This window comes from Gallinula chloropus (genome assembly GCF_964237585.1).
Source record: "Gallinula chloropus genome assembly, chromosome: 18".
NCBI classification, from domain to species: Eukaryota; Metazoa; Chordata; class Aves; order Gruiformes; family Rallidae; genus Gallinula; species Gallinula chloropus.
Window position 1 is genome coordinate 12,385,111 of NC_140103.1, and position 24,766 is coordinate 12,409,876.

Below are 24,766 nucleotides of genomic sequence, written 5' to 3' on the forward strand. Positions count from 1 at the left end.
GTCCTGTGCAGCCCAGGAGGCGCAAAAGAAAAGGTAGCTTTGTATCTCCAGGGCGGATCAACTACCTTGGCGCCCAGGCGACCGTATAAGACGGGTCCTGCCGGCCATGCACCGCCGGAGTCTGCCCAAAAAGGCTGCTACAGCGCGCTGAGTTAAATGGCTGACAGACAAGCGGTGTATGATTTATGCTTTTTAGAAAAGCGTAATACTCCTGGTATAGGTTGTAAGAGAGAGCTCCCGGGACTGATAAACCTGATAACAAGCCTTGATAGTGCATTTGATTTACCTACTTGGGAAGCTGTTGGAGCTCAAATCCTTGACGAACCCTCAGTTTAGGTGAAACAAACCTAAGTCATTAATAACTCTCTGAAAATTAAGTAAAAGGACTTTAGCGAAATGCATTGCTGCTACTTCAGCCTTTGCAGCTTTAGCACCAGTTCTGGGTTCTACAGAACCAATTTTAAAAGGGAAAAAATTTACTATGGAGAATGTGTTTTGGTTTTGGGTGCTCTATCACCTACCCCAGTTACTATGCTAAGTAATAATGCCGTGTTATCAGAGCAAAGTGATAAATCTGTCAGAACTGACCAGGAAGGGGAGCGAGTAGTGCACATAAATCTGCCATGGCCTGCGCCCCCTCCCCCCACCCCCCCCCCCCACTACTATACCTTTGGAAGGAAAAACGTGGAAACAAACATACAACTGACTGCCTTTAATATCTGTTCACCTCTAACTTTTACTGAGCCTAAAACACCCCATGATGCAGTCGAGAATGTTAACTGCCATCAACAACTTCAGCCTGTCCGTGAAAAGCTGGAAAAAAGCAGAGCTGGCAATGGCATGCCCTACTGGGAAAGGGTTTGCAGAACTGCCCACCCAGCCACCCGAAAATTACTGAAATAAAATCTACCTACATGAAGAATCACCAACTAAGGCACAGAGCAGTGTTGCCCACATGGACAAGGAACCTAAGCACAGGGACAAGAATCCTACGGAGATGGACACATCACCCACACCTCCCGACGAACTCACCAATACATCACTGTCTCCTGACGCCTGAGACACTCTGCAGAGACTGCTCATCACAGCCTGGGTACGTAAGGTGGCGTCAGAACGGGAAAAAGGGTTACATCAGGGTATTTGGATTCCTACTCAGTTGCGGAACTTACTGGGGAAAAGTTTACGTGGGAATGAGCAGGTGGTGGAGAGAGTTAATAGTGGGCCGGTGGGAGGTGGACGGAAAAGGGAGACCATGCGGCAGGTCCTGGTGTTCCGCCAGGTCCAAGTGCTCACCCAGGGCTCGGCCCCGGTGACCGTTGGGGTCGCGCTGTGGTTCACAGCATGGGGAGGAGCGTGCTGCGGGCAGCAGCTGAGACCAGTGAGAGCATGCTGCGCATCCCAGTGCCTTGCCATAATTGCCATAGAACTGGGAGAACTCACTCGCATCCTGCAATGTTGCTTGTCTGATGGGTTGGTTTGCAGCGTTCACGGATTTAGCCAACTGAGAGCAAGGCTGGTTATGTAGCAATGAAAATGGAAAATAACGGGAATTAGAGGAAATACAAGCCTCACCTCAGCAGCTGGAGTTACAGGCAGTTATAAAAGTGTTTGCAAAGTGAAAAGCCATAGTGTGTGATTAATTGTATGTGGTAGGAGTAGCTACCCAAATGAAACGAGCATTAATGAGAAGAATTTTAGATAAGAGATTATGTAAGGTTGTTTTTTTTTTTTTTTTTTTTTTTTTTAGGAACTGTGGCTGGATTGTACAGTCATGCCTGGACTGTCAACAGTTTGCTAGTGGCCTTGTCCCTGGTGCGAGTCCTTGTGTCACAGGCCCACTAGAAGTTTGGCAAACGGACATTACACACTTCCCCGAATTTGGTTCGCAAAAGTATATTGATGTTCGTATAGAGTAGGTGTAAAAGGAAGTTTAAAAGGGGTCAAAGAATGTCAATGTCAGGTGTTGGTAAAAAAATGAAATAAAGGTGTTGCATGAGAGAAAAGATCTGTCAAGACTGAAGTAGGTGGAACACAAAATTGGGGGAAAAATCATAGAATCATAGAACACCTCCAGGGACGGGGAATCCACTACCTCTCTGGGCAGCCTGTTCCAGCCCCTCACCACTCTTTCTGTAAAAAACTTGCCCCTAATATCTAATCTAAACCTTCCCTCCTTTAGCTTTAGTCCATTCCCCCTTGTCCTGCCATTATCTGCTCTTTTAAAAAGTTGAATCCCCTCCTGCCTATAAGCTCCCTTCAGGGACTGGAAGGCTGCAATGAGGTCCCCCCGCAGCCTTCTCTTCTCCAGGCTGAACAAGCCCAGTTCCCTCAGCCTCTCTTTGTAGGGCAGGTGCTCCAGCCCTCTAATCATCCTTGTGGCCCTCCTCTGAACCCTCTCCAACAGTTCCACATCCTTCTTGTATTGCGTGCCCCAGCTCTGGACACAGCACTCCAGATGGGGCCTGATGAGGGCAGAATAGAGAGGGACAATCACCTCCCTGTCCCTGCTGCCACCCCTCTGCTGATGGAGCCCAGGATACCATTGACCTTGCGAGCTGCAAGAGCACACTGCTGGCTCATGTCAAGCTTCTCATCCACCACAATCCCCAAGTCCTTCTCAGCAGGGCTCCTCTCAAGAAGCTCTTCTCCCAGTCTGTATCTGTGTCTGGGATTCTTCCGTCAAAAAATGAGTGGCCTCCCAAAAGAATAAAGCATTACAGGCTGGCCACATGGAATCCTAATGAATTGATAACAGGGGCATGGGAACCAATTTATAACCTGAACCGTGTAGTTCGCATGCAAGCAATTTTGGAAATAATTTCCAACAAAACTGCCAATGCTACAGATCTCCTGAATCAACAATCTGGAGAGACGTGTGCTGCGATCCTGCAACGCCGCCTGGTTTTGGATGATGTATTGGTCAAAGAGGGAGAACTATGTGGCAAATTAAGTATTTCCACCGTGTCTGATCCTATGGATCCAAACCGTGGTGAACCACATGCAAGCAGTTACTGTGACAGAATAAAACATCAGGTTTGTGAAACCAACAAAACAAGTAACTGTTAGGATCTAATAACCCCATCCCTTCTCTGTCTGCTATGAAGTTATTAGTCACGTGGTGTAGCAACTTTCTCCCCCTTTCCCGTTTTTGTCTAATAGTATTTATATATAGAAACTCTTGGTTAGCTGAACAAAACTGAACTGTATTGGTGTACACACCTGTAACAACAATAGAAACCAGCCACAACCAAAACCAAAACCAAAATAACAACAACTCCTAACAGTGCATAACATTCTATCAAACGGCATCATTCACACATCACTGCATCATCTGCATCCCTATGTTGAGAAGCATGGGACCTGTGCCAAGAAGTAAAGCAATAACAGAACAGGAAAACCTTGATTCTTTCTAAACCAAGTATCTGAGTTTGAAGAGACCTCTCAGTCTCAGTAACACCCACCTCTCTGGTTGCTCCGGGAGGTGAAACTGCACTTGTTGGGTAAGCTGTGACGAACTGAAAGTCTAATGGCAGGGGAACAATACACCACTATAGCCATAGCAAGGACATTGTCCCTACTGCCTGGCTATAGTCCTGTAGAAAGGAAACCTTACCACTCCTGGAGTTGAAGGACGAGATTCGGGGGAGGGATTTGGGGTCTCATTTTCTGCTGCTCCAAGGCTTGTTCACTTAACTGTGTGCTCTTGGAAATGCACATGCGCAGTTTTCCCTCACCACCTCCCCACAGAAAGTACTAGAAAAGGAATCCAGTGAACCCAGTAGTTCCACCATGGTGATGGTGCATGGCAACAAAGAAGACTCCAGCCAGTTTTGACCAGGCCTGAAGACCCACCTAAAGCTTCATTTGCTAAGTAATGGGTGACGGGGTGGGAAAACTGTGGACTTGCATCTCAACATTGCTGAAATATTGCCTTAAGACGCTTGTAAAGGGTTAAGGAAGACTTGCTAACGGGATGGCTTGAAGTGCCACAGTGGTGACCTCCCATAAACGATGCCTCGCTTGAACGACTCTGCCTCACTGATAAAGAAGAAACACCAATTGACACATAAGTTTGAGTCTAACACCCTATTTTAAGTAAATTAGACACTCAAGGACTATGTGCTCTGTGGAAATACAATGTCTTCTTTGACAAGTTCCAGTACTCCCCTCCTCCTTATCTGTTCGATGAATTTCTTGCTTGTCTCTAATTGGTCACAAATGCAGGCAAAGCATTTCATTGTAACTAGTTCAAGCTCCCCCTTGTCCTTGAAGGTATACAAAACCTGCTGAAACCAAACCTGTAGTTTGGATCAGAGTAAAGGGGTAACAGAGTCTGCGCAAGACAGAAGGTTACTTGCGGTGAAAAAGAGGAACCACCTGACTTCATCCCCACGACCCTAAACGACCACCACCAAACAGCAGTGCGCAGGCGCAGTGGGGAGGAGTTGATGGAAATCACTTCTTGGAACTCATTTTAATATGAAGTGGGACAGGTTATTAATATGTACAGGGGTATGAGGTAACCGAATGATTTTTGAGCAAGGATATGGTATGAAAGTGCTACAAACTCTGACCAAAGGTGTGCCTACTTTGTTAGGTCACCCACTCTTGCAAGAATGTATAATAAATTACTGTTTCATTTGCATGTCTACCTCAAGTCCTTTCTTAGGACCAAAGACATTTCTAACAGCCTGGAATGCCAGGGGGTTTTCAGCTGCAAAACCACTTCCAAGGACACAGAACGCAAAGGACACACATGGAAACTGGATTTTCTTTTATTTTTGGGGGTCGTTTGAGAGCCAGTGTTCAATGTCATGAAGACAGGAGCAGGCTGATGCACTGTTCAGTTGTGTAAAAACACCCCTTGCAGCCTGGCAAAGGCAAGTCCCAGCGCTGCAGAGAGCAGCAGTCAGAACAGAGGTCGAGTCATCACTGTTTCCTCAAGAGAAATGTCCAGATGAGGATCTGGACAGGTCACACACAAAAGAAAGAGGTGGTGTGTGGTACTATGGGCTATTTGCCAACGTATGGCACCCACTGATGATAAAAGCTTCCTTCTGGCATTCCCAAACCTGCTCCACTGTGCTTCTTGTCCAGGGACACATGAAAAATGCTCCGTTAAAAGAGCAGCCCTGGGCCTGTGTTGCCCACGGGCAGAGGGGGAAAGCAGCAGCTCCTACCTGATGGTACAGCAAGTCCAGAGCCGTCCAGGCAGTGAGCCAGTCCAGAGGGGCTGGAGAAGCCCTGACAAAGGGTGCTGCTCAGTACTGCAGAGGAAGGCAAAACCCCCCGGGGACCAGTGCCAATCCGCCCCAGGGGAAAATTCCTTCCTGACCCCAGCAGCAGAGCTGGCGATCGGCTGTTCCCTGAGCATGTGAGCAAGACCAGCTCCCTCCTGTGTGGCCATGCACAGGGCACGGCTGCCTGGCATCCTTGACATCTCCTTGGCCACCCAGCTCATAAGCTGCCCACCACCACAAACCGTGTCCTGGACACCTGGTGCTCTTCCTGGGCTGTAATTTGGCTGATTTTAGCAGCCAGAGCCTGGATGAAAGCCAAGGGGTAAATGGAGTCATAGGTTGGGGTGGGTGGATCCAAGAGACCACATTTGAAACCAGGCAGGCTTTGAAAAGCAAGTGAGGAGGATTAACTCTTTTGTGGTGGAAAGGTTGGTCATTCTCAGATCCGGAGTGTTTGACTTTGTGCACTGAGCATTAATGTTTTAATAATATTATTAATAATGCTAATGTATTAATAACAAAAGGAGGGCCAGGGAGAATCTCCCACCTTTATTGTATTTTACAAACAAATGGTACGAGGGTGGAATAATGTTCCTGGCCTGAAACCTCCCCAGGCAGCCAACTGGCAGCCTCAGTAGCCTTGAGGCTCAGGGCTTGTCTAGCATAGGGAACGGTCGTAACATTGCCTGATGTTATTTTCCATCTCTACCAGTGTCAATACTGGAAACTGCTAAATGTCCAGCAATAGCTCCCAAACAAAAGGAGTGAAGGTTCAAAAATGTTCCTTGTCTGGAAACTCCAAAGGCAGCCCACTTAGAAGCCCCAGTAAGCTTGGGGTTCAAGGCTTTGGAGCACAAGGTAACTCCCCTAACTGTGCTTGGTGTCATTTTCAAGCTCTACCAGCATCTACCTCTGAACATGCTTAAGGTACAGCAACAGCTCACCAACTAAATGTGTGAGGGTTGAAAGCTATTCCTGGCCTGAAACCTCCCCAGGTAGACTAAAGGCAGCCCCAGTAACCGTGGGGCTCAGTGCTTTGATATACAATGGAATATTCCTAAAAGTACTTGCTGTCATTTTCTACCTCTACAAGCATCTACCTTAGAACATGCTAAACATCCAGCAATATATCCCAAACAAAAGCTGTGAGGGATGAAAGATGTTCCTGGCCTGAAACCTCCACAGAAAAAGGTGGCAGCCCCAGTAACCTTGGAGCTCAGGGCATTCCCAGACAGGGAACGGTACTAACAGGGCCTGATGTCATTTTATGGCTCTACCAGAATCCACATTCAGAAATTCTAAACATACAGCAAGAGCACCACATCAGAAGGTGCACGGGCTGAAAAATGTTCCTGTCCTGATACCTCCCCAAGTGCCACAGTACTAGCACCATTGAGCTTGGAGCTCAGGGCATTCCTAGCCACAGGAATGGTCCTAAAAATGCCTGATGTCATTTCCGAGCTCTACCATAATCAACATTCGAAGATGCTAAATGTCCAGCAACAGAGTCCTTTAACACCTCTTGCTGTCATTTTGTTTAATGCACCACAACTTTGAAGAGCCATCTGCAAGGAGATGTGAACTGTTAAGAAAATGGAGCTTCACATCAAACAGACTTTGAGAAACTCTGGGATTTCAGGAACAGGCACATCAAGAAGATTTCCAACCAGGAGAGTTCTTCTCCTGCTGACCTTATGGAATGGGTGGGGTGGAATTCATTTTAGTGTCGGTGTCCCCTATAGTTCTGTGGTTTGGATTTGTAAGCAAAAATGTCTAAATAAATGGGATTTGTTCCTTGCTGAGCAGGGCTTGCACAGCATCAAGGGCTTTTGTCTAATTCTGCTCCAGAAATGAGTCAGCTGGGAGTGCACAAGTACCTGCAAGGGGACAGAACAGGCCCAGCTGACCATAACTGACCAAGGGGATTATCCATACTGTATGACCACAGGAGTGAGCCCAATGTTGTGTTGCACTTGTAATCTACAAAGGTGGCCTGTTTTAACCCAGGATGGATTTTCTTTCTAAAGAGAGTGGAATGCTGTGTTTGGGGGATTAGGTGAGAGCAGTGCTGGTAACACAGGGATGGTTTAGTTGTTTCCCAGAGGTCAAGGACTTTTCAGTTGTTCATGCTGCACTGCTAAGGAGAAGGTGGGGACACCCAGGGAGCTGGGAGGGGACAGAACCAGGACAGGTGACCAAAGTGGCAAAGAGGGAATTCCATGCCAATTACATCATGGCCACATGATGAAAGAGGTGGGTGGGGGGAGGATAGTACAGATAGAGGACATGTGGTTTTGGGGACTGTCCAGCTTCAGGAAACCTCTGAGTTGTATGGTCTGAGCTGTGCAGTTTAGTGAGAAACTGCTTTGTGCATCACTTATTTTGTGTATTTTGCTACAAAGTCCTATTGTTGTTGTTGTTTCTCTCTCTCTGCTGTCCCAGTAAACTCTTTTTATCCTGATCCGTGAGGTTTGGGGGACTTTTGGTTTCCTTTTGCCCCTCTTCCCCCACCGCCAATCTTTCTGCACCCCCTCGTAGAGAGAAAATGTCTGGGTGGTGCTCAGCTCTTGGCTGCTGCAAAAAAGACCAAAGGTTCCAGCACAACAAACACACATCAAGGCAGCTCAGACAAGATGAGTGGAGAACCAGACACAAGGAGAAGAATTTGGGCATTCCAGGGGATGCCGAAGCAGTCAAAGGTGCTGAACAGGAATCTGGCCGTGAGCACACTGGGCTGCACTGGGAGGAGTGTGGCCACGCAGACAATTAGAGGTCTTATGTGGAGAGGCTGAGAGACAAAGCTTCTTCAGCCTTGGGAAGGAGAGACTTAGGGAAGCCCTCTTTGTGCTATATGGAAAGAAGATAGGAGAGGAAATTCACCAATTCTGCAGCTTTGAAGGTCAGAGTGGCTGTGAGGATAAAGAAATGTCATTCTGAGGGTAGTGCTGTGGTGCAAAACGTCACTCAGAGGAAGTGTGGATGAACCAGTGCTTTTGTGCTTGTGGGAACAGCTGCTGAGGAGGGAGACACAGAGGTAGAGGCTGGGACATCGTGGGGTGAGATCAAGGTGGGGAAGGGCATATAGTGCCACAGCCTGAAGGGAAACAGGCAGAGGTGTGGGGCAGTGTGGGATGGGCTGTGGTGCAGATGGCCAAGGGTGCTGGTGAGGCTGAAAGGGCCTGAGAAATGAGGTCTTTGCCCGCTTGGCTATGGCTGAGGTCCCAGGCAAGAAGCATCAGAGTTAAGGTACAGGATCTCCCTGCCCAGGGGCTGGGGGTCAGCGCTTGGCATTTCTGCTTCATCAGAGCAAGCCAGGGTGTCCTCAGCATCAGAGCTGCCTGTGCTTTGCCTGTGTTTGACCCATGGCCTCCAGTTGTCTGCTCTAAGGAGCACTTGGGGAGGCTTTGTCAGGAATGGCTCGAGTGGGGCCTGTTAATGCTTCAGGGTACTTCTCCATTACTGCTGATGTAACTTTTAGAGAGGTTTCTTCACTCTCCTCTTGGTAGCTGAGGACTCAGAAGAAAAGACACTATGGGGTTCATAAAATATATAGATAACCCTTAGAAGCAACTCTCTTCAAGTGATCTAAAAACTCAGGACTTCTACAGTTACTTGGATGTCAGTAAGGTCCTTAGTGATGAAGATTTAAAGGAATTTCTCATGAAGGACCTTTTTCAGTCACAGGTATTTTCTGTCACAGCTCAGTTGGTAGAAGAAGTGACAGCAGCATTCTGGGATGGATATCGGTCTCCTAAGGAGATCTGGACAGGCAGGAAAAGCAGTCTCTTGAGATCTAACCCTGTCTGGAGAGACTTGCTCTTCCCCAAGACCAGCAGTTCCGTCCCTGGCTTCCTGGGACTCCCGACACTTTTCCTTGCATCATCTCTGCTCACAGGCACAGACAGATTTCTCTGACAACAAACAGCAGTTACACATGACACAGTTTAATAACCATGAAATCTCTCTCCTCAGCTGCCTGCTACGGCCAAGCAGCATGTGAAGGGGGTCAGCTTTCAGAGGAGATTCTCTCCCAGAACAGATTTAACCAGATACATAGAAAGGTCACTTATCACACATTGAACTTGTGACAGAGCAGTTCATGGGACTTCTGAAAGATGGGACGATTTCTAACTCTCTGAATACAAAGCAGACCCCAGAGAGAGCTGATCAGCATCTGAATGACCAAAGAGCAAGAAGAGATGGAAACCTGTGGGCAAAGTGAAGTGCGGAGGTCCTACTGGTCTCTGGAGAAGATCAACATAGGCTTGGCCGTATCAGGAGAGGTGGAAACACCTGAATGTTGAGGGAGATGAAAGAGACAGACATGCAGTAATGAAGGTACAGGGGAAGGTGAGTATTTCTTCCACTGCCATCGGTGCACTCCCTGGAAATTCCCATTCTGTCCTGGTGGGAAAGCATTGCCATTTCAGACAAGTAGTCAAGTGAGTTAACTAATGAAAATGTGCATGTAATTTTAAATAGAAATACAAGAAAGAGAAATAGAAGCAAAAAATAGGAAAAAAAAATATTTGTAGCCCTCTCCATGATCAAAGCTTGTTATTCTGCAGTGTCTGGATCACACAAGACCAGGAGATACAACATTAGGAATGGAATGAATCTGGTCCATCTTATTACAGCTTAGACAAACTAGAAGGAAAAAATAAAACAACAAAAACACCTACTAAAACCAGACTGGTCCTAATGTGAGTTCCATGGCCAGTGATATGATGAAGAATATTACCAGTTTCTTGCTGCTTAGAAACATCCAGTCATCAGTTTCCTCATGGCATCCTTGAGCTCCTGGTTCCTTATGCTGTAGATGAGGGGGTTCACTGCTGGTGGAAACACCGAGTACAGAAATGACACTACCAGGTTCAGAAATAGCGAGGAGATGGAGGGGGGCTTCAGGTTGGCAAACATGTCAATGCTTAGAAACAGGGAGACCACAGCAAGGTGAGGGAGGCAGGTGGAAAAGGCTTTGTGCCGTCCCTGCTGCGAGGGGATCCTCAGCACAGCCCTGAAAATCTGCACATAGGACACCACAATGAACACAAAACACCCAAAAGCTAAACAGCCACCGACCACAATGAGTCCAGTTTCCCTGAGGTAGGCATGTGAGCAGGAGAGCTTAAGGATCTGGGGGATTTCACAGAAGAACTGGTCAACAGCATTGCCATGGCACAGGGGCAGTGAAAATGTACAGACTGTGTGCAGCACAGAATTGAGAAATCCACTGCCCCAGGCAGCTGCTGCCATGTGGACACAAGCTCTGCTGCCCAGGAGGGTCCCGTAGTGCAGGGGGTGGCAGATGGCAACGTAGCGGTCATAGGCCATGACAGTGAGAAGACAGTACTCTGTTGTGATCAAAAATACAAAGAAAAAGAGTTGAGACACACATCCTGTGTAGGAAATGGCCCTGGTGTCCCACAAGGAATTGGCCATGGATTTGGGAACAGTGGTGGAGATGCAGCCAAGGTCAAGAACAGAGAGGTTGAGGAGGAAGAAGTACATGGGGGTGTGGAGGTGGTGGTCACAGGCTATGGTGATGATGATGAGGCCATTGCCCAGGAGAGCAGCCAGGTAGATGCCGAGAAAGAGGCAGAAGTGCAGGAGCTGAAGCTCCCATGTGTCTGCAAAGGGCAGGAGGAGGAACTGGCTGATGGAGCTGCTGCTGTTGGACATCTGCTGCTGTCAAGTGTGGAGACCTGTCCAAGGAGGAGAAGGCACAGTAAGAATTTAGGGAACTCTTCTTTGATGAAAATCTCTTCCAATTCTTAGGGAATACCCTCAGGTTGACTCTTTGGATTGAGGAAGACTTTTGTCAGGTCCCTTTTGGGAGTTCAGCTTTGTTCGGGCTCCAGCATGCCACTGCTAGGAGCAGGGTCAGCTGTGGGCCCTGGAGAACCCAGTTCTGCCTTGCAGCAGTCAGCAAATAGAAGGATGGTGTGATCTCTCACTAAATCCCCTGTGGATAGCAATGAGCTTGTCAGCATTTTCACTCCGATTTCACCTCAGGGCAGAGCAGAGCTTTGGAGCTTTGGTTTTCTCCTGCCTGTACCTGAGGAGTGTTTCTTCTGTTAGAACTCCCTGACATTGTTGCTGCAGTGCCGGTGAAACCTTCTCGTGAGTGCAGAGTGGGGAGACCTGCTCTGGTCTCAGCTGCCCTGGATAATCTCAGATCATTCCCTGGTGTTCCCTTTAGAAGAAACTGGACACCACCGAGAGCTGACGAATCCAGTCCCCAGTCCTACAGATGAGGGTCCTGAAGTGAGGGTCAGCTCAGTGGCAGCCCCACCAATGTAAATGCCCAGGGCCCCAGGTAATGGGGGGACAAAGGCAGCAAGGACAGTGAGAAATGCTCTAGCCAAGTCTGGAAGGACAGGGATGGATAGACAGGCACTCAGGGATTTCTCTTCAACATAGAGTGGACTGCCAATGAGATGGCTCAGTATGAAACCCTGGACTTCCGGGCACAAAGTCTGTGCTGGGTGGCAGAAATCAGGGGGTCTCTGTGCGAAAGTGTCAGCACTGCAGAGTATGTCTGGGAGGTACCAAATCCCCACAGCCAGGGCATTTCTGCGAGCAGCTCCTTCTCCCTCACTCACAATGTCTCTGCTGCCTGGAGCTGTCCCCTGAGCTGCTTCTCTTTGCCCATGTCACCTCCTGATCTTTGCTCACAGACCTCATCCAACCTGCCCTGCACTCAGCTTAGCTCTGCAGACCCCTCCTGGCATCAGGGCACTGCCCTGGGATCCTCTGTGTGTGCAGGGCTCAGGAGATGCTCTGACAAGGCCTAATGACAAATAAGTTTGCACTGCCTTCAAAGTTTTTAATAAAAGTTCAGCTCTCACTTCCCACCCAGTCCACAGGAGCAGAAAATTCAAAGCAAAGTCCCTTCACCTGGAGCGGAAAACGCATCCTTGGTGTTCTTGAAAAGTCTCGTGAAGTTAATGTGCATCTGATGGAGCTGGGAGCAATTTGAGTCTGTGCAGCACCCTTTCATACAGCAGAAGGACCCTACACTGTCCTTCCATGGTTCACACTTTACACCCATAGCATCTTCTGCAGCAATGTTGATGGAAGAAATCAGGGGGTGAGGCAGGCTGAGTTCTGACCCTGGAGAAGCCAGCTGTCCTGCCCTGTCCCTCTGATGGGGCAGAAGGGCATCCCCTCCAGGCAGCACTCTCTGGTCCTATACAGAATCTGTCCTCCTGACAGACCCCACACACTATCCCCATATCCCAGCTTTAGGAGATGCCTCCAGGAACAGAACCTGCATTGCCCTGCACCCACAGACATACCAGGCAGAGTGCTGTGGAGATTTCTCCTCCAGTGAGCTCTCAGCATCCATCAGCTCTCTCAGCCTCACAGGTCTCCCCTCGGTGCCTACAGGCAGCATCCCCAGCCCTGTGTGCTTGGCAGAGGAGCTGCTCCTGGGCAGAGCTGTGTCTCTTGTCAGTGCAGCAGGGTTGCCATGAGCTCCCTACAACCCAGGAGCCCAGCCCAACTCAGCGGGAGAAGTGCAGTTCTTCTAGGCTCCCTCCTGGTTTCTCAGGCCTCATGGGGATTGCTCTGTGATTACATCTCTCATGTTCCTTCCCTTGGTTGGGGAGGAATTCTTTTGTTCAGTAGAGTCCTTCCTCTTGAACAGACCAGAGCTGGTGGTAGAGTCTGAAAATTACATCAGGCAATGATAGGACCATGCCCTGAGCCCCAAGGTTTTGGTGCTTCTCATCAGATCCCTGAGGAGGTTTCATGTGAGGAACATCTTTCAGCCCTCGGTTCTTTTTTTGGGAGCCATTGTTGAATGTTTAGTTTCAAAATTGGACTCTGTGAGAGCCTGAAAATGCCATCAGGCATGGTTAGGACCAATCCCTCAGCAAGGAACACCCTGAACTTGAAAATTAATCATCCTGTTTGTTGTCAACATGAGGAAGTTTCAGGCCAGGAACTTCTTTCATCCCTTGCACCGTTTGTTTTGGAGCTATTGGTGCAGATCAGCAGTTTTGAAGGTGGAGGGTTGTAGAGCAGTGCAATGACTTCAGGCACTATTAGGGTTGTTCCCTTGGCTAGGAGTGTTCTGATCCTTAAGGTTATTCTTGCTGCTAGTAAGGTACCTCTGGAGGTTTCAGGCCAGGAACATTTTTTGGTCCTTGCCCTTTATCTCTGGGAGTTGTTGCTGGACATTTAGCAGTTTCCAAGGTGGACTCTGGTACAGCTGGAACTAGATGTCAGTCAATTTTTAGACCACGACATGAAGCACTGTTAGAACTTTTCCCCTGGAAAGGAAAAACCTGAGCTTCAAGGTTACTAGTGCTGCTACTGGGCTACATGGGGAGGGTTTAGGTCAGGAATTTCTTTCATCCTTCACACTTTTTGATTGGGAGATATTGCTGTACCTTTAGGAGTCTCAAAGATGGACACTGGTAGAGCACAGAAGTGATGTCAGGCACTGTGGCTAGGAATATCCTGATCCTAAGGTGTCAAGGGCTGTTCATGGGTTACCCGTGGGTGTTTCTGGCCAGGACCATCTTTCAGCTCTTGCACATTTCTTTAGGGAGTTATTGCAGGATATTTAACAGTTTTGAAAATGGATGCTTCAGCACACTGTTAGGACCGTTCCTTTGGCAAGGAGAGTCCTGAGCTCCAAGGTTACTGGGGCTTCTAGTGGGGTACCTGAGGAGGTTTCAGGCCAGAAATATCATTAGGCCCTCACACCTTTTGTTTGGCAGCTATTCCTGTACTTTTAGAAGGGTTGCAGGTGAATGGGGGTAGAGCCAGAAAGTGATGTCAGGCACTGTTAAGACCATTCCCTTAAAAGGAAAGCCCTGAGACCAAAGTTACTGGGCTGCTAATGTGCTACTTTGGGAGGTTTCAGGCCAGGAACACCTTTCAGCTCTCACATCTTTTGAGGGGAGCTATTGCTGGGCATATATCAGTTTTGAAAGTGCTGATAGAGCTTGAAAATGATGTCAGGCAATGTTGCGACTGTTCCCTTGGCTAGGAAAGCCCTGAGACCCAAGGTTACTGGTTCTCATGGCACGCAACCTGGGGAACTTTCAGTCCAGGAAGATCCTTCATGCCTCACAACCTTTGCTTGGGCTATTGCTGGATATTTAGCATTTTTGAAACTTGATGCTGATAGAGCTGGAAAATTATGTCAGTCAGTGTTAGGACCCATCCCTTGCATACAAAAGTTTTGCTCCCCTAACCAATTAGCCCACAAGCAACCCTGGTATCCTTGGGGTAAAGGCATTCCTAGCCAAGGGAATGGTTTTAATAATGCCAGACATCATTTTCGGGCTCTACCAGTGTCCTCATTTAAAAATGCAAAACATCCAGCAGTAGCTCCCACACAAAAGGTCTGAGGGTCTAAAGACGTTCCTCAGCTGAAACCTGCCTAGGTAACCCACTAGCAGCACCAGTAACCTTAAGGCTCAGCACATCTGGAGCCAAGGGAACGATCCTAATAGGATCTGATGTCATTTTCGGGCTCTACCTGTGTCCACACTCAAAAATGATAAATGTCCAGCAGTAGCTCCCAAACAAGTGGTGTGAAGGCTGAAAGATGTTGCTGGTCTGAAACCTCCCAGGTAGCTGTCACGATCCACAACCAGACAGATGAATTTGGCAAAGGTTACACCCGTCAGTGTTCCAACTGACCTCAGGTGGCTGGGGGCGTCTGGGCTTAACTACTGTGAAATGTCCAACTAGGTGTTTTGTTATGACCAGGTCTTCACAATTTCCAGGAACAGAATGAAGACTTAAAGCCAAGTCAAGGATCTAGTCACTTTATTTGGCCCACAACAAGCATACAAGAGAAGGGGAGAAGAATGAAAAAAAAATGGAAAAAGAGAGAGAGAGATTGCAATATCTGCCACCACAGAGCTGTGGTATCCTGTCTGTCCAATGTCTTCAGGTCCAGTGGGGGAACGTTCCCTCACTGTTGGTCACCTCTGTTCTTTTATTGTGTTGTATTCACTCCTTCCAGGAATCAATTAGCATATTCCAAGAGCTATTTTGTTTAACCTCACCCACCACTCAGTGGTTTTAGAGGTCTCCGGGCCCCTCTGTCTTCCAGACCCTGATCTGTTTCATTAGTAATAATTTCTAGGATAGCTTGTAGATGAATAATGAGATGTAAATTATATGTAGGTTCTCGATCATCACTGATCTATTCATTAGGATTCTAGGTTTCAGGTCCATAATTTTGTATGATACCTTGAGGGGTCCACCTGTCTTTCCCCACCTGCTATAGAAACATCAATAGACCGGTGATATCAACTCAGGTCATCATATACCTTAATTCCCAAACTGTTTCCACTCTGGTCTGCCAACAAAAAAAAACCCCAGAAGGGGTGTGTATAGCCTACACAACATGTTCTGTTCCAATTATTTGGTAATTTTGGATAAGCGTGGTGACCACAAATCCAGTAATGACCTTTTAAAGCCCAAATTCCATTTACAAATGGTCCATTCCCTTTGCATCTAAAACAGGAATTACAGGGAGTTTCAAAAAAGTGGTGTTTTTCAAGCTCAAAGGATGCTTAATTCGATAATTTGATTTTATTGCATTAATCCAAACATTGCATCTCCATGCTCTTACCTGAATGCTTTAGTTACACTGAATGGTAACTTCCTGGTTGGTTATGCCAACCACGTTATGCCACAAGCCAGAGGGTTGGATTCCCTCAGTATCTCAACTCCCATAAGATTGGTACTAGACAAAAAGCTATCAAATCATTCTTTATGTCCAGTTTCATTGACCCATGCCCAACTTAGTCATTGAGAGATGAGTTTTGCTCATCAGTGGTGTTGCTCAATATACACAATAACATGTCACCTTCGACAGGAAAAGAGTGATTCTAAGTTAAATGGGTTGACATCCAAGGAAGACACAATGTTTTCCATACCTGAATGTCCAGTCACACACACTATGACCCACAAAAACTCCATTGTTTTCATTCTGATTATGACAATATTCCCCCTTATCTGGAACTGGGGTTTTCCGGGGGTTTGTTTCCTCGTTGCAATATAATGAATCATTACCAATAGTTGTGCCACTTAGATCACTCAGGAGCCATTTCAGGGATACTATTTCAACATCCATGGCCAATCTTTAAATCCTAAAGGACTCCCACATCCCCAACAATTTGTCGGGTTAAAAGCATTGGACACCTACTGGCCTAAAGTTATAAATTCATTTTGCCACCCCAGGCTGAAGAGGGGGCACAAAAGTTTCCCCAGATATTAAAGGTGGTGAGAATGATCAACCAAACCAGTGTTTGTGATAGTCTGCTAAACCGCCTATAAATATTAACAAAGCAGTTATTAACTAAACTATACAGACAATTAACAGCTTCATCTATTCCTTCAAGCAGGTGTCAGAGATTCCATCTGGAAAAGAAAGGAAAAAAAATGGGCTCGGTTCATTTTAAGGAACAGGAAGTAGATTGTAATTAGAAGGATGGAATGATCCACCTTGTATTGACACGCGCCATCTACCGTCCTTTTTGGGAATGGCAAAAATAGGCAAGTTCCACGGACTTTTGGAAGGCTGGATATGTCACTTAGTCAGTTGCTCCTGTATTAAATCTTGTGGGTGGGCAAGTTTTTCTTGAGTAAGCAGCCATTGATCGACCCAAATGACGGTTTCTGTTTTCCAGGTTAATTTTAAAGGAGGTTGCCCACTTTCAATGGCTGCCATCAAAAATCCTTTTGCTTAGTAACCAGCCTTGCTCCTAGTTGGCTAAGCACATCCCTCCCTAACAGACTGTCCTAGTTTCATCTAGGATGGAGTTAATTTCTTTTCTAGCTGCGGATGGAATGCCGTGTTTGGGAGTCAGGGTGAAAACAGTGCTGTGAGCACCCTGATGTTTCTAGTTGTTGCCAAGCAATCAAGGACTTTTCCAGTTGTTCATAATTCCCTACTAATAAGAAAGGAGGGGACACAGCCAGGACAGGTGACCCAAACTGGCCAAAGAGAGTATTCCATGCCAATTACGTCATGCTCAGTATAAAGGGAGACTGGGGGGAGGAGGAGCAGGGGCGGCTCCAGGACGCGCGGTTTTTGGGGGACGGTCTGGTTCTGGGACAGCTCTGGGCTGCACAGCCTGAGTTGTGTGGTTTGGTGAGAAACTGCATTGTGTATCAGCAGGTTCATATATTTTGTGCTCCAAAGTCCTGTTAGCATTGTTATATCTATCTTTCTGCTATTCTAGTAAACTCTCCTTATGCCAACCTGTGGGGTTTTGGTTTCTTGGTTTGGGGGATTTTTTCCCTTTCATTTCCCTTCACCCCCTCCCCCCCTCTTCCTTTAAAAGAACAAGTGATTTTGTGGTGCTCAGCTCTCAGCTGGGGCAAAACCACAACAGTCCTGTTGGGTGCCCAACATGGGGCACAAAGGGTTGGGGTAACGGTAGATCTGACCCAATTACATTTAAGATAAAGCTGTGATAAGCACTGTTATTTAAGCAGTCTCTGGTCATTATGCTGTGGTATTTATTCACATGACTGTGGTCATGGTTGTGGTACTCAAACCACTGTTTGCTGCATGCACTCCTGGCAGGGTTCTTCGCCATCTTGGGGCTGGTGCTCTTGTACTTCACTTTAGTGTGGTTTATGATATCAGTCTATGATAGGGTAACATCAATGACCATGAGCTTAAGCTGGTATTTGCATGGGGTTTTGCTGTCCTGTCCATTCCTCAGACAGGGAGGGATTACTAACAGCAGCCGGTATGGAGGGGGCACAGAGGGGAATAACTACACTGCTTTCTTTCCCTTTGGGCTAAATACAACAGCTCTTATAACAGTTTTTGAAAATTTTCAATATCCCTGGGATACTCAAACTGGCATTGTGCTATCACAAGGTTTGTTGCAGATGCTCCAAGTTTTGTTATGCATTAAGCAAAAGTTTAAGAATACCACTCAGGAATTTTCCCTGAGACTGGATCATCAGGAATGGCAGGGCATGTGGCAGAGTATGGGCAAGTACCTAGGCACTTTCTCACACCCATTGGTTTGGAACTTCACTCCTGAAAAGCTACAGGACCCTGATAAAATGACTGCATATCTGAAAAAAATTGCTGGAGTTTTTCCAAAGACGCTCAGTTACTGCCCTGTGCTGGGCCCTGGCCACTGAACGCTGCTTGATAGCAGGCAGCACTGTCAGGGGGAAGGGAAGGAAAACAGACTGGCAGATACTGTAGCTGCTGCAATCCCCACAACAGACACTGCCGATGAACCAAAAAACTAACCCACACCAGTGTCTGTTGCTCCCATACAAAAGAGGGAACACACAAAGAAATCAGTTCGTGTAGTGACAGATGATGATGATGATGATGAACTGGGGCCATCTGGAGCATGTCAGGATGAGGCAGAACCAGAGGTTGTCACATGATCCCTGATCCTGAGTGAGCTGCGTGAGGTTCGAAAAGATTTCAGCTGCCACCAAGTGAGCACATCATCACTTGGTTGCTCCGATGCTGGGATCACGGGGTCAGCAGTCTGGAATTAGAAGGCAGGGAGGCCAAGCAGTTGGGATCCCTAGCTAGGGAAGGAGGCATTGACAAGGCGATTGGGAAAAAGCTGGAAATCCTCAGCCTCTGGAGGTGACTACTGTCAAGTGTGAAGAAAAGGGATCCCATAAAGGAATACATTATGTCAGACACCCAAGTGGAACACCACAGAGGCAGCTGTCCAGCACCTGAGAGAACTAACTGTACAGGAGCTGATTTATTATGATCTGGAGAACTCAGTTACCTGTTGATCCTGATGAAGTCCAATGCACCCCAGCCATGTGGCATAAGGTTGTACAAAATACACCATCAGGGCACATCAATTCACTGGCAGTAATGGACTGGGGTGATACAGAAAGCACCAGGGCAGACTTGAGGTCGACCACTGGGGTTTTGGAGTCAGAGCTACAAAGGATCTGAGGCCACTTACACTCCAACAGAAAAGGAAGTACTGGAAGCATATGAAGGGTTGTGAGCTGCTTCAGAAGTGATTGGAACTGAAGCTCAGCTTCTCCTGGCACCCCGACTGCCGGTGCTGGGCTGGATGTTCAAAGGGAAGGTCCCTTCTGCACACCATGCCACTGATGCTTTGTGGAGCCAAGTGTGCACTGATTACACAGCGGGCTTGAATAGGAAACCCCAGTCACCCAAGAATCTTGGAAGTGATCACAGACTGGCCAGAAGGCAAACATTTTGGGATGTCACTGGAGGATGAGGAGGTAACATGTGCTGAAGAAACCCCACCATACAACAAACTGCCGGAGAATGAGAAGCCATATGCCCTGTTCACTGATGGGCCCTGTCGCATTATGGGAAAGCATCGAAGATGGAAAGCTGCTGTAGGGAGTCCTGCAAGATGAGTAGCAGAAACCACTGAATAACAAGGTGAATCAAGCCAATTTGCTGAGGTGGAGGTCATCCAGTTAGCCCTGGACATTGCTGAGAGAGAAAAGTGGCCAATGCTCTACCTTTATACTGATTCATGGATGGTAGCCAATGCCCTGTGGGGGTGGTTGCAGCAGTGGAAAAAGAACAACTGGCAGCGTAGAGGCAAACCCATATGGGTTGCTGACTTATGGCAAGATATTGCTGCCCGGTTAGAGAAGCTCGTTGTAAAGGTACATCATGTTGATGCCCATGTGCCTAAGAGTCAGGCCATGGGGGAACATCAAAACAACCATCAGGTAGATAAGGCTGCTAGGATTGAAGTGGCTCAGGTAGATCTAGACTGGCAACGTAAGGGTGAACTATTCATAGCTCGATGGGCTCATGACTCCTCAGGTCATCAAGGGAGAGATGCAACATATAGATGGGCTCGAGATCGAGGGGTGGACTTAACCATGGATGCTATTGCACAAGTTATCCATGAATGTGAGACGTGTGCCACAGTCAAGCAAGCGAAGCAGTTGAAGCCCCTTTGGTAAGGAGGACGGTGGATGAAATACAAATATGGGGAGGCCTGGCAGATTGATTACATCACCCTCCCACGAACCCGCCATGGCAAACGTTACCTGCTTACAATGGTGGAGGCAACCACCGGCTGGCTAGAAACATATCCTGTACCCCATGCCACTGCCCGGAATACAATCCTGGGCCTAGAAAGGCAAGTCCTATGGCGACACGGCACCCCAGAAAGAATCGAGTCAGACAACGGGACTCATTTCCGAAATGCTCTCATAGACACCTGGGCAAAAGAGCATGGCATTGAGTGGGTGTACCACAATCCTTATCATGCACCAGCCTCTGGGAAAATCGAACGATATAATGGGCTCTTAAAGACTACCCTGAAAGCAATGGGTGGTGGAACATTCAAACATTGGGATACACATTTAGCCAAAGCCACGTGGTTAGTTAACTCTAGGGGATCCACCAATCGAGCTGGTCCTGCCCAGTCAAAATTTCCACGTACTGCAGAAGGAGACAGAGTCCCAGTAGTGCATATGAAAAGTATATTAGGGAAGACGGTTTGGGTCATCCCTGCTTCAGGCAAAGGTAAACCCATGTCTGGGAATGCTTTTGCTCAAGGACCTGGCTGTACTTGGTGGGTAATGCAGAGGGATGGAGAAGTTTGATGTGTACCTCAAAGGGATTTGATTTTAGGTGAGAATAGCCAATATAATTAATAAGGTAGAAATTGTATTATAATAATTGCTCTGTACATTCATTATTGCTACTATTGCTGTATGTTGTTGTATGTTGTACCAATGGAGTTACAGCCGGAGTCATACAAGTCAATGAAGGAAGAGTGCCACGATGACAGGACCAAGACCTGGTGTTCCAAGAACTTTTTCCTCCTTCCCTTTGAAAATGAACATCTTTGATTCACAGAACAAGGACATGGACCATGTCAGGTGTATCGGTCGAGAGCCCGAGATGCAACGATTCAGTGGCGCATACTGACACCATGAGAGACTGTTACGACGAATGAAGCCTGAAAATCATCATGGACTAAATGTTCATTCACTCAACAAACTCAGAGGAATGGTTCATAGACTAAGGGAATAATACCTGTATGCATGTGTGTGCGTATACATGTGTACATACATATATGTGTGTCTGAAACAAGAAACTGGTTGTACCCAAAAGAAATGGTTGGATCTGGTCATGACGTAAATGGTATGGAATAAGGGGTGGATAATGTCCTGGTTCTGGTCAGGATAGACTTAATTTCATTTGTAGCAGCGGATGGAATGCTGTGTTTGGGAGTTAAAATGAAAGCAGTGCTGATAACACCCTGATGGTTTTAGTTGCTGTCAGACAGTCAAGGACTTTCTCAGCTCTTCATGAGAAAGGAGGGGAGAAGCCAGGACAGGTGACCCAAACTAGCCAAAGAGAGTATTCCACGCCAATTATGTCCTGCCCAGGATATTGGGGGCTCATGGGAGGAAGGCCGAGGGCAGCTCCGGGACACGTGGTTCTTGGGGGACGGTCGGGTTCTGGGACGGCTCTGGGTGGCACGGCCTGAGCTGTGGGTTTGGTGAGAAACTGCATTGTGTATCAACAGCTTCATTTATTTTTGCTCTAAAGTCCTGTCAGCATTGTTACATTGTATCTTTCTGTTATCTTAGTAAACTATCCTTATCCCAACCCACGGGCCTCTTAATTTCTTGGTTTTGGGGTTATTTGCCCTTTCCTTTTTCCTTCCCTTACCTCTCACCCCCCTCCCCTTCCCATTTCCCTGCTCTTTTCCTCTAAGGAGCAGGCAGCTGCGTGGATCTCGGCTCTCAGCCGGGGTGAAACCATGACACACTGTCATTTCATACAAGTGGTCAAGTGATTCAGCTGATGAAAATGTGCTTATATCTTTTTTTTAAATGTAAGGGGGGAAAAAAAGAAGGAAAATTTGGAACACTTTGCAGAAAAACATAATGCAAAGAAAGCACAGCTCAGAATTAAGCAGTGTTTGGGTTAAAGAAGACCGGGAGATACTGCATTAGGAATGGGACGAACAGGCACCATGTTATTATAGTATAGAGAAACTAAAAGAAAATAAATGTTAACAATATTTTGCTTATTGGTACTTGGAAAAATCTCAACATCAGTTTCCACACGGCATTGTTTAGCTCCTGGTTCCTCAAGCTATAGATGAGAGGGTTAACTGCTGGTGGAAACACTGAGTAAAGAAATGACACTACCAGGTTCAGAAATAGGGAGGAGATGGAGGGGGGCTTCAGGTAGACAAACATGGCAGTGCTGAGGAACAAGGAGACCACGGCCAGGTGAGGGAAGCAGGTGGAAAAGGCTTTGTGCCGTCCCTGCTCTGAGGGGATCCTCAGCACAGCCCTGAAGATCTGCACATAGGACACCACAATGAACACAAAACACCCAAATGATAAACAGAGACTGAACACAATGACTCCAGTTTCCCTAAGGTAGGCATCTGAGCAGGAGAGCTTGAGGATCTGGGGGATTTCACAGAAGAACTGGTCAACAGCATTGCCATGGCAGAGGGGGAGTGCCAATGTATTGGCTGTGTGCAGCACAGCACAGAGAAACCCACTGGCCCAGGCAGCTTCTGCCATGTGGACACAAGCTCTGCTGCCCAGGAGGGTCCCGTAGTGCAGGGGGTGGCAGATGGCAACGTAGCGGTCATAGGCCATGACAGTGAGAAGAAAGTACTCTGTGGAGATCAAAAAGAAAAAGAGAAAGAGTTGAGACACACATCCTGTGTAGGAAATGGCCCTGGTGTCCCACAAGGAATTGGCCATGGATTTGAGAACAGTGGTGGAGATGCAGCCAAGGTCAGTAAGAGAGAGGTTGAGGAGGAAGAAGTACATGGGGGTGTGGAGGTGGTGGTCACAGGCTATGGTGATAATGATGAGGCCATTGCCCAGGAGAGCAGCCAGGTAGATGCCCAGGAAGAGGCAGAAGTGCAGGAGCTGCAGCTCCCGTGTGTCTGCAAAGGCCAGGAGGAGGAACTGGCTGATGGAGCTTCTGTTGGACATCTGCTGTCAACAAGTGTGGAGACCTGTCCAAGGAAGAATATACAGTTACAAATTAAAGACCTCTTTTATGAGGAAAACCTCTTGAAACCCTAAGGGAATGCCCCCGTATTGACTCTCTGCATTCAGGAAGACTTTTGGAAGGTCCCTTTTGGGAGGTCTGCTTTATGCTGGCTTGAGTGTGTCACTGCTGGGAGGAGGGTCAGCTGTGGGCTCTGGAGAACTTAGTCCTGCCTGGCAGCAGTAAGTAAATAGAAGGATGGTGTGATCTCAGACTAAATCCCCTGTGGACAGGAATGAGCTTTTCAGCACTGTCACTCCAGTTTCACCCGAGGGCAGAGCAGAGCTTTGGAGCTTTGGTTTTCTCCTGCCTGTACCTGAGGAGTGTTTCTTCTGTCAGAACTCCCTGACATTGCTGCTGCAGTGCCGGTGAAACCTTCCCCTGAGTGCAGAGTGGGGAGAGCTGCTCTGTCCATCAGCCCTGGTATCAGCTGCCCTGGGCCCCATTTATTCAAACAAATCTGGAACGACAGGGACAGACAGGAATACACTCAGAGGTTTCTCTTCTCTAGGGAAGCCAATCGAAAGACTCATTAGTAAACCACAGAATCCTGAGGTCAGAGTCTGTGCTGGGTGGCATTTCTGGAAGCAGTTGCTTCTCCCTCCCTGACAATGTCTCTGCTGCCTGGAGCTGTCCCTGTAGCTGCTTCTCTCTGCCCACATCACCTCGTGCTCTGTGCTCACAGACCTCATCCAACCTGCCCTGCACTCAGCTCTGCTCTGCAGACCCCTCCTGGCATCAGGGCACTGCCCCAGTGCAGGGCTCAGGAAAAGCTCCACCTCAATGAGAATTGTGTTTTCATTGCACATTCTTGATGGAAGAAATAGGTTCTCATCTACCAGAGTCAGCACAGCCCACAGGAGAGGAGATGTCAAAGTAAAGACTAAGGATAATCTGGAAAGCATCAGGAAAATTTTTCCATGATGTTATTCTTCCAGGTCCCTTTGGAATTACTCAAGAATTAGCTGGAGCTGGGAGCAAAGCTGACCCATTCAGCACTTTCTTACAGCAGAAGGACCTTACGCTGCCTTTCCCTGGGTCACTCCTCAAACCCACAGGTGCTGTCTCTATCACTGTGGAAAGCCCATGAGCCAGGCTGAGTGCTGACCCTGCTCACTAGGACAGCCCTGGGCACCCCTGGGTGCAAACACTGCTTCACACCTCTGCAACCATGCACAGGAAAGGAGAGCTGGTGGGGCAGAAAGGCATCCCTGACCGGCAGCACTTCCTGGTCCTGTAGAGAACCTGTCCCCCTGACAGACCCCACACACTGTCCCATGTCCCAGCTTTAGGAGATCCCTCCAGGAACAGAACCTGCATTGCCCTGCACCCACAGACATACCAGGCAGAGTGCTGTGGAGATTTCTCCTCCAGTGAGCTCTCAGCACCCGTCAGCTCTCTCAGCCTCACAGGTCTCCCCTCGGTGCCTCCAGGCAGTGTCCCCAGCCCTGTGTGCTTGGCAGAGGAGCTGCTCCTGGCCAGAGCTGTCTCTCTGCAGCGCTGT

At 47.8% G+C, this 24,766-nt stretch overlaps 2 protein-coding genes across 2 annotated transcripts; both read right to left on the reverse strand.

Moving 5' to 3' along the window:
* Positions 1 to 9,995: 9,995 nt before the first annotated feature.
* On the reverse strand, positions 9,996 to 10,922 carry LOC311198558 (olfactory receptor 14A16-like; the record flags this gene model as incomplete). Its single annotated transcript, XM_084272532.1, has 1 exon — positions 9,996 to 10,922. The coding sequence occupies one exon, from the start codon at positions 10,920 to 10,922 to the stop codon at positions 9,996 to 9,998; it is 927 nt and encodes a 308-aa protein (XP_084128658.1).
* Positions 10,923 to 22,238: 11,316 nt separating this feature from the next.
* On the reverse strand, positions 22,239 to 23,204 carry LOC311198746 (olfactory receptor 14A16-like; the record flags this gene model as incomplete). The annotated part of the gene is made up of 1 exon (XM_084272750.1): positions 22,239 to 23,204. One exon carries the CDS (start codon positions 23,202 to 23,204, stop codon positions 22,239 to 22,241), a length of 966 nt encoding a protein of 321 aa, XP_084128876.1.
* Positions 23,205 to 24,766: the final 1,562 nt, after the last annotated feature.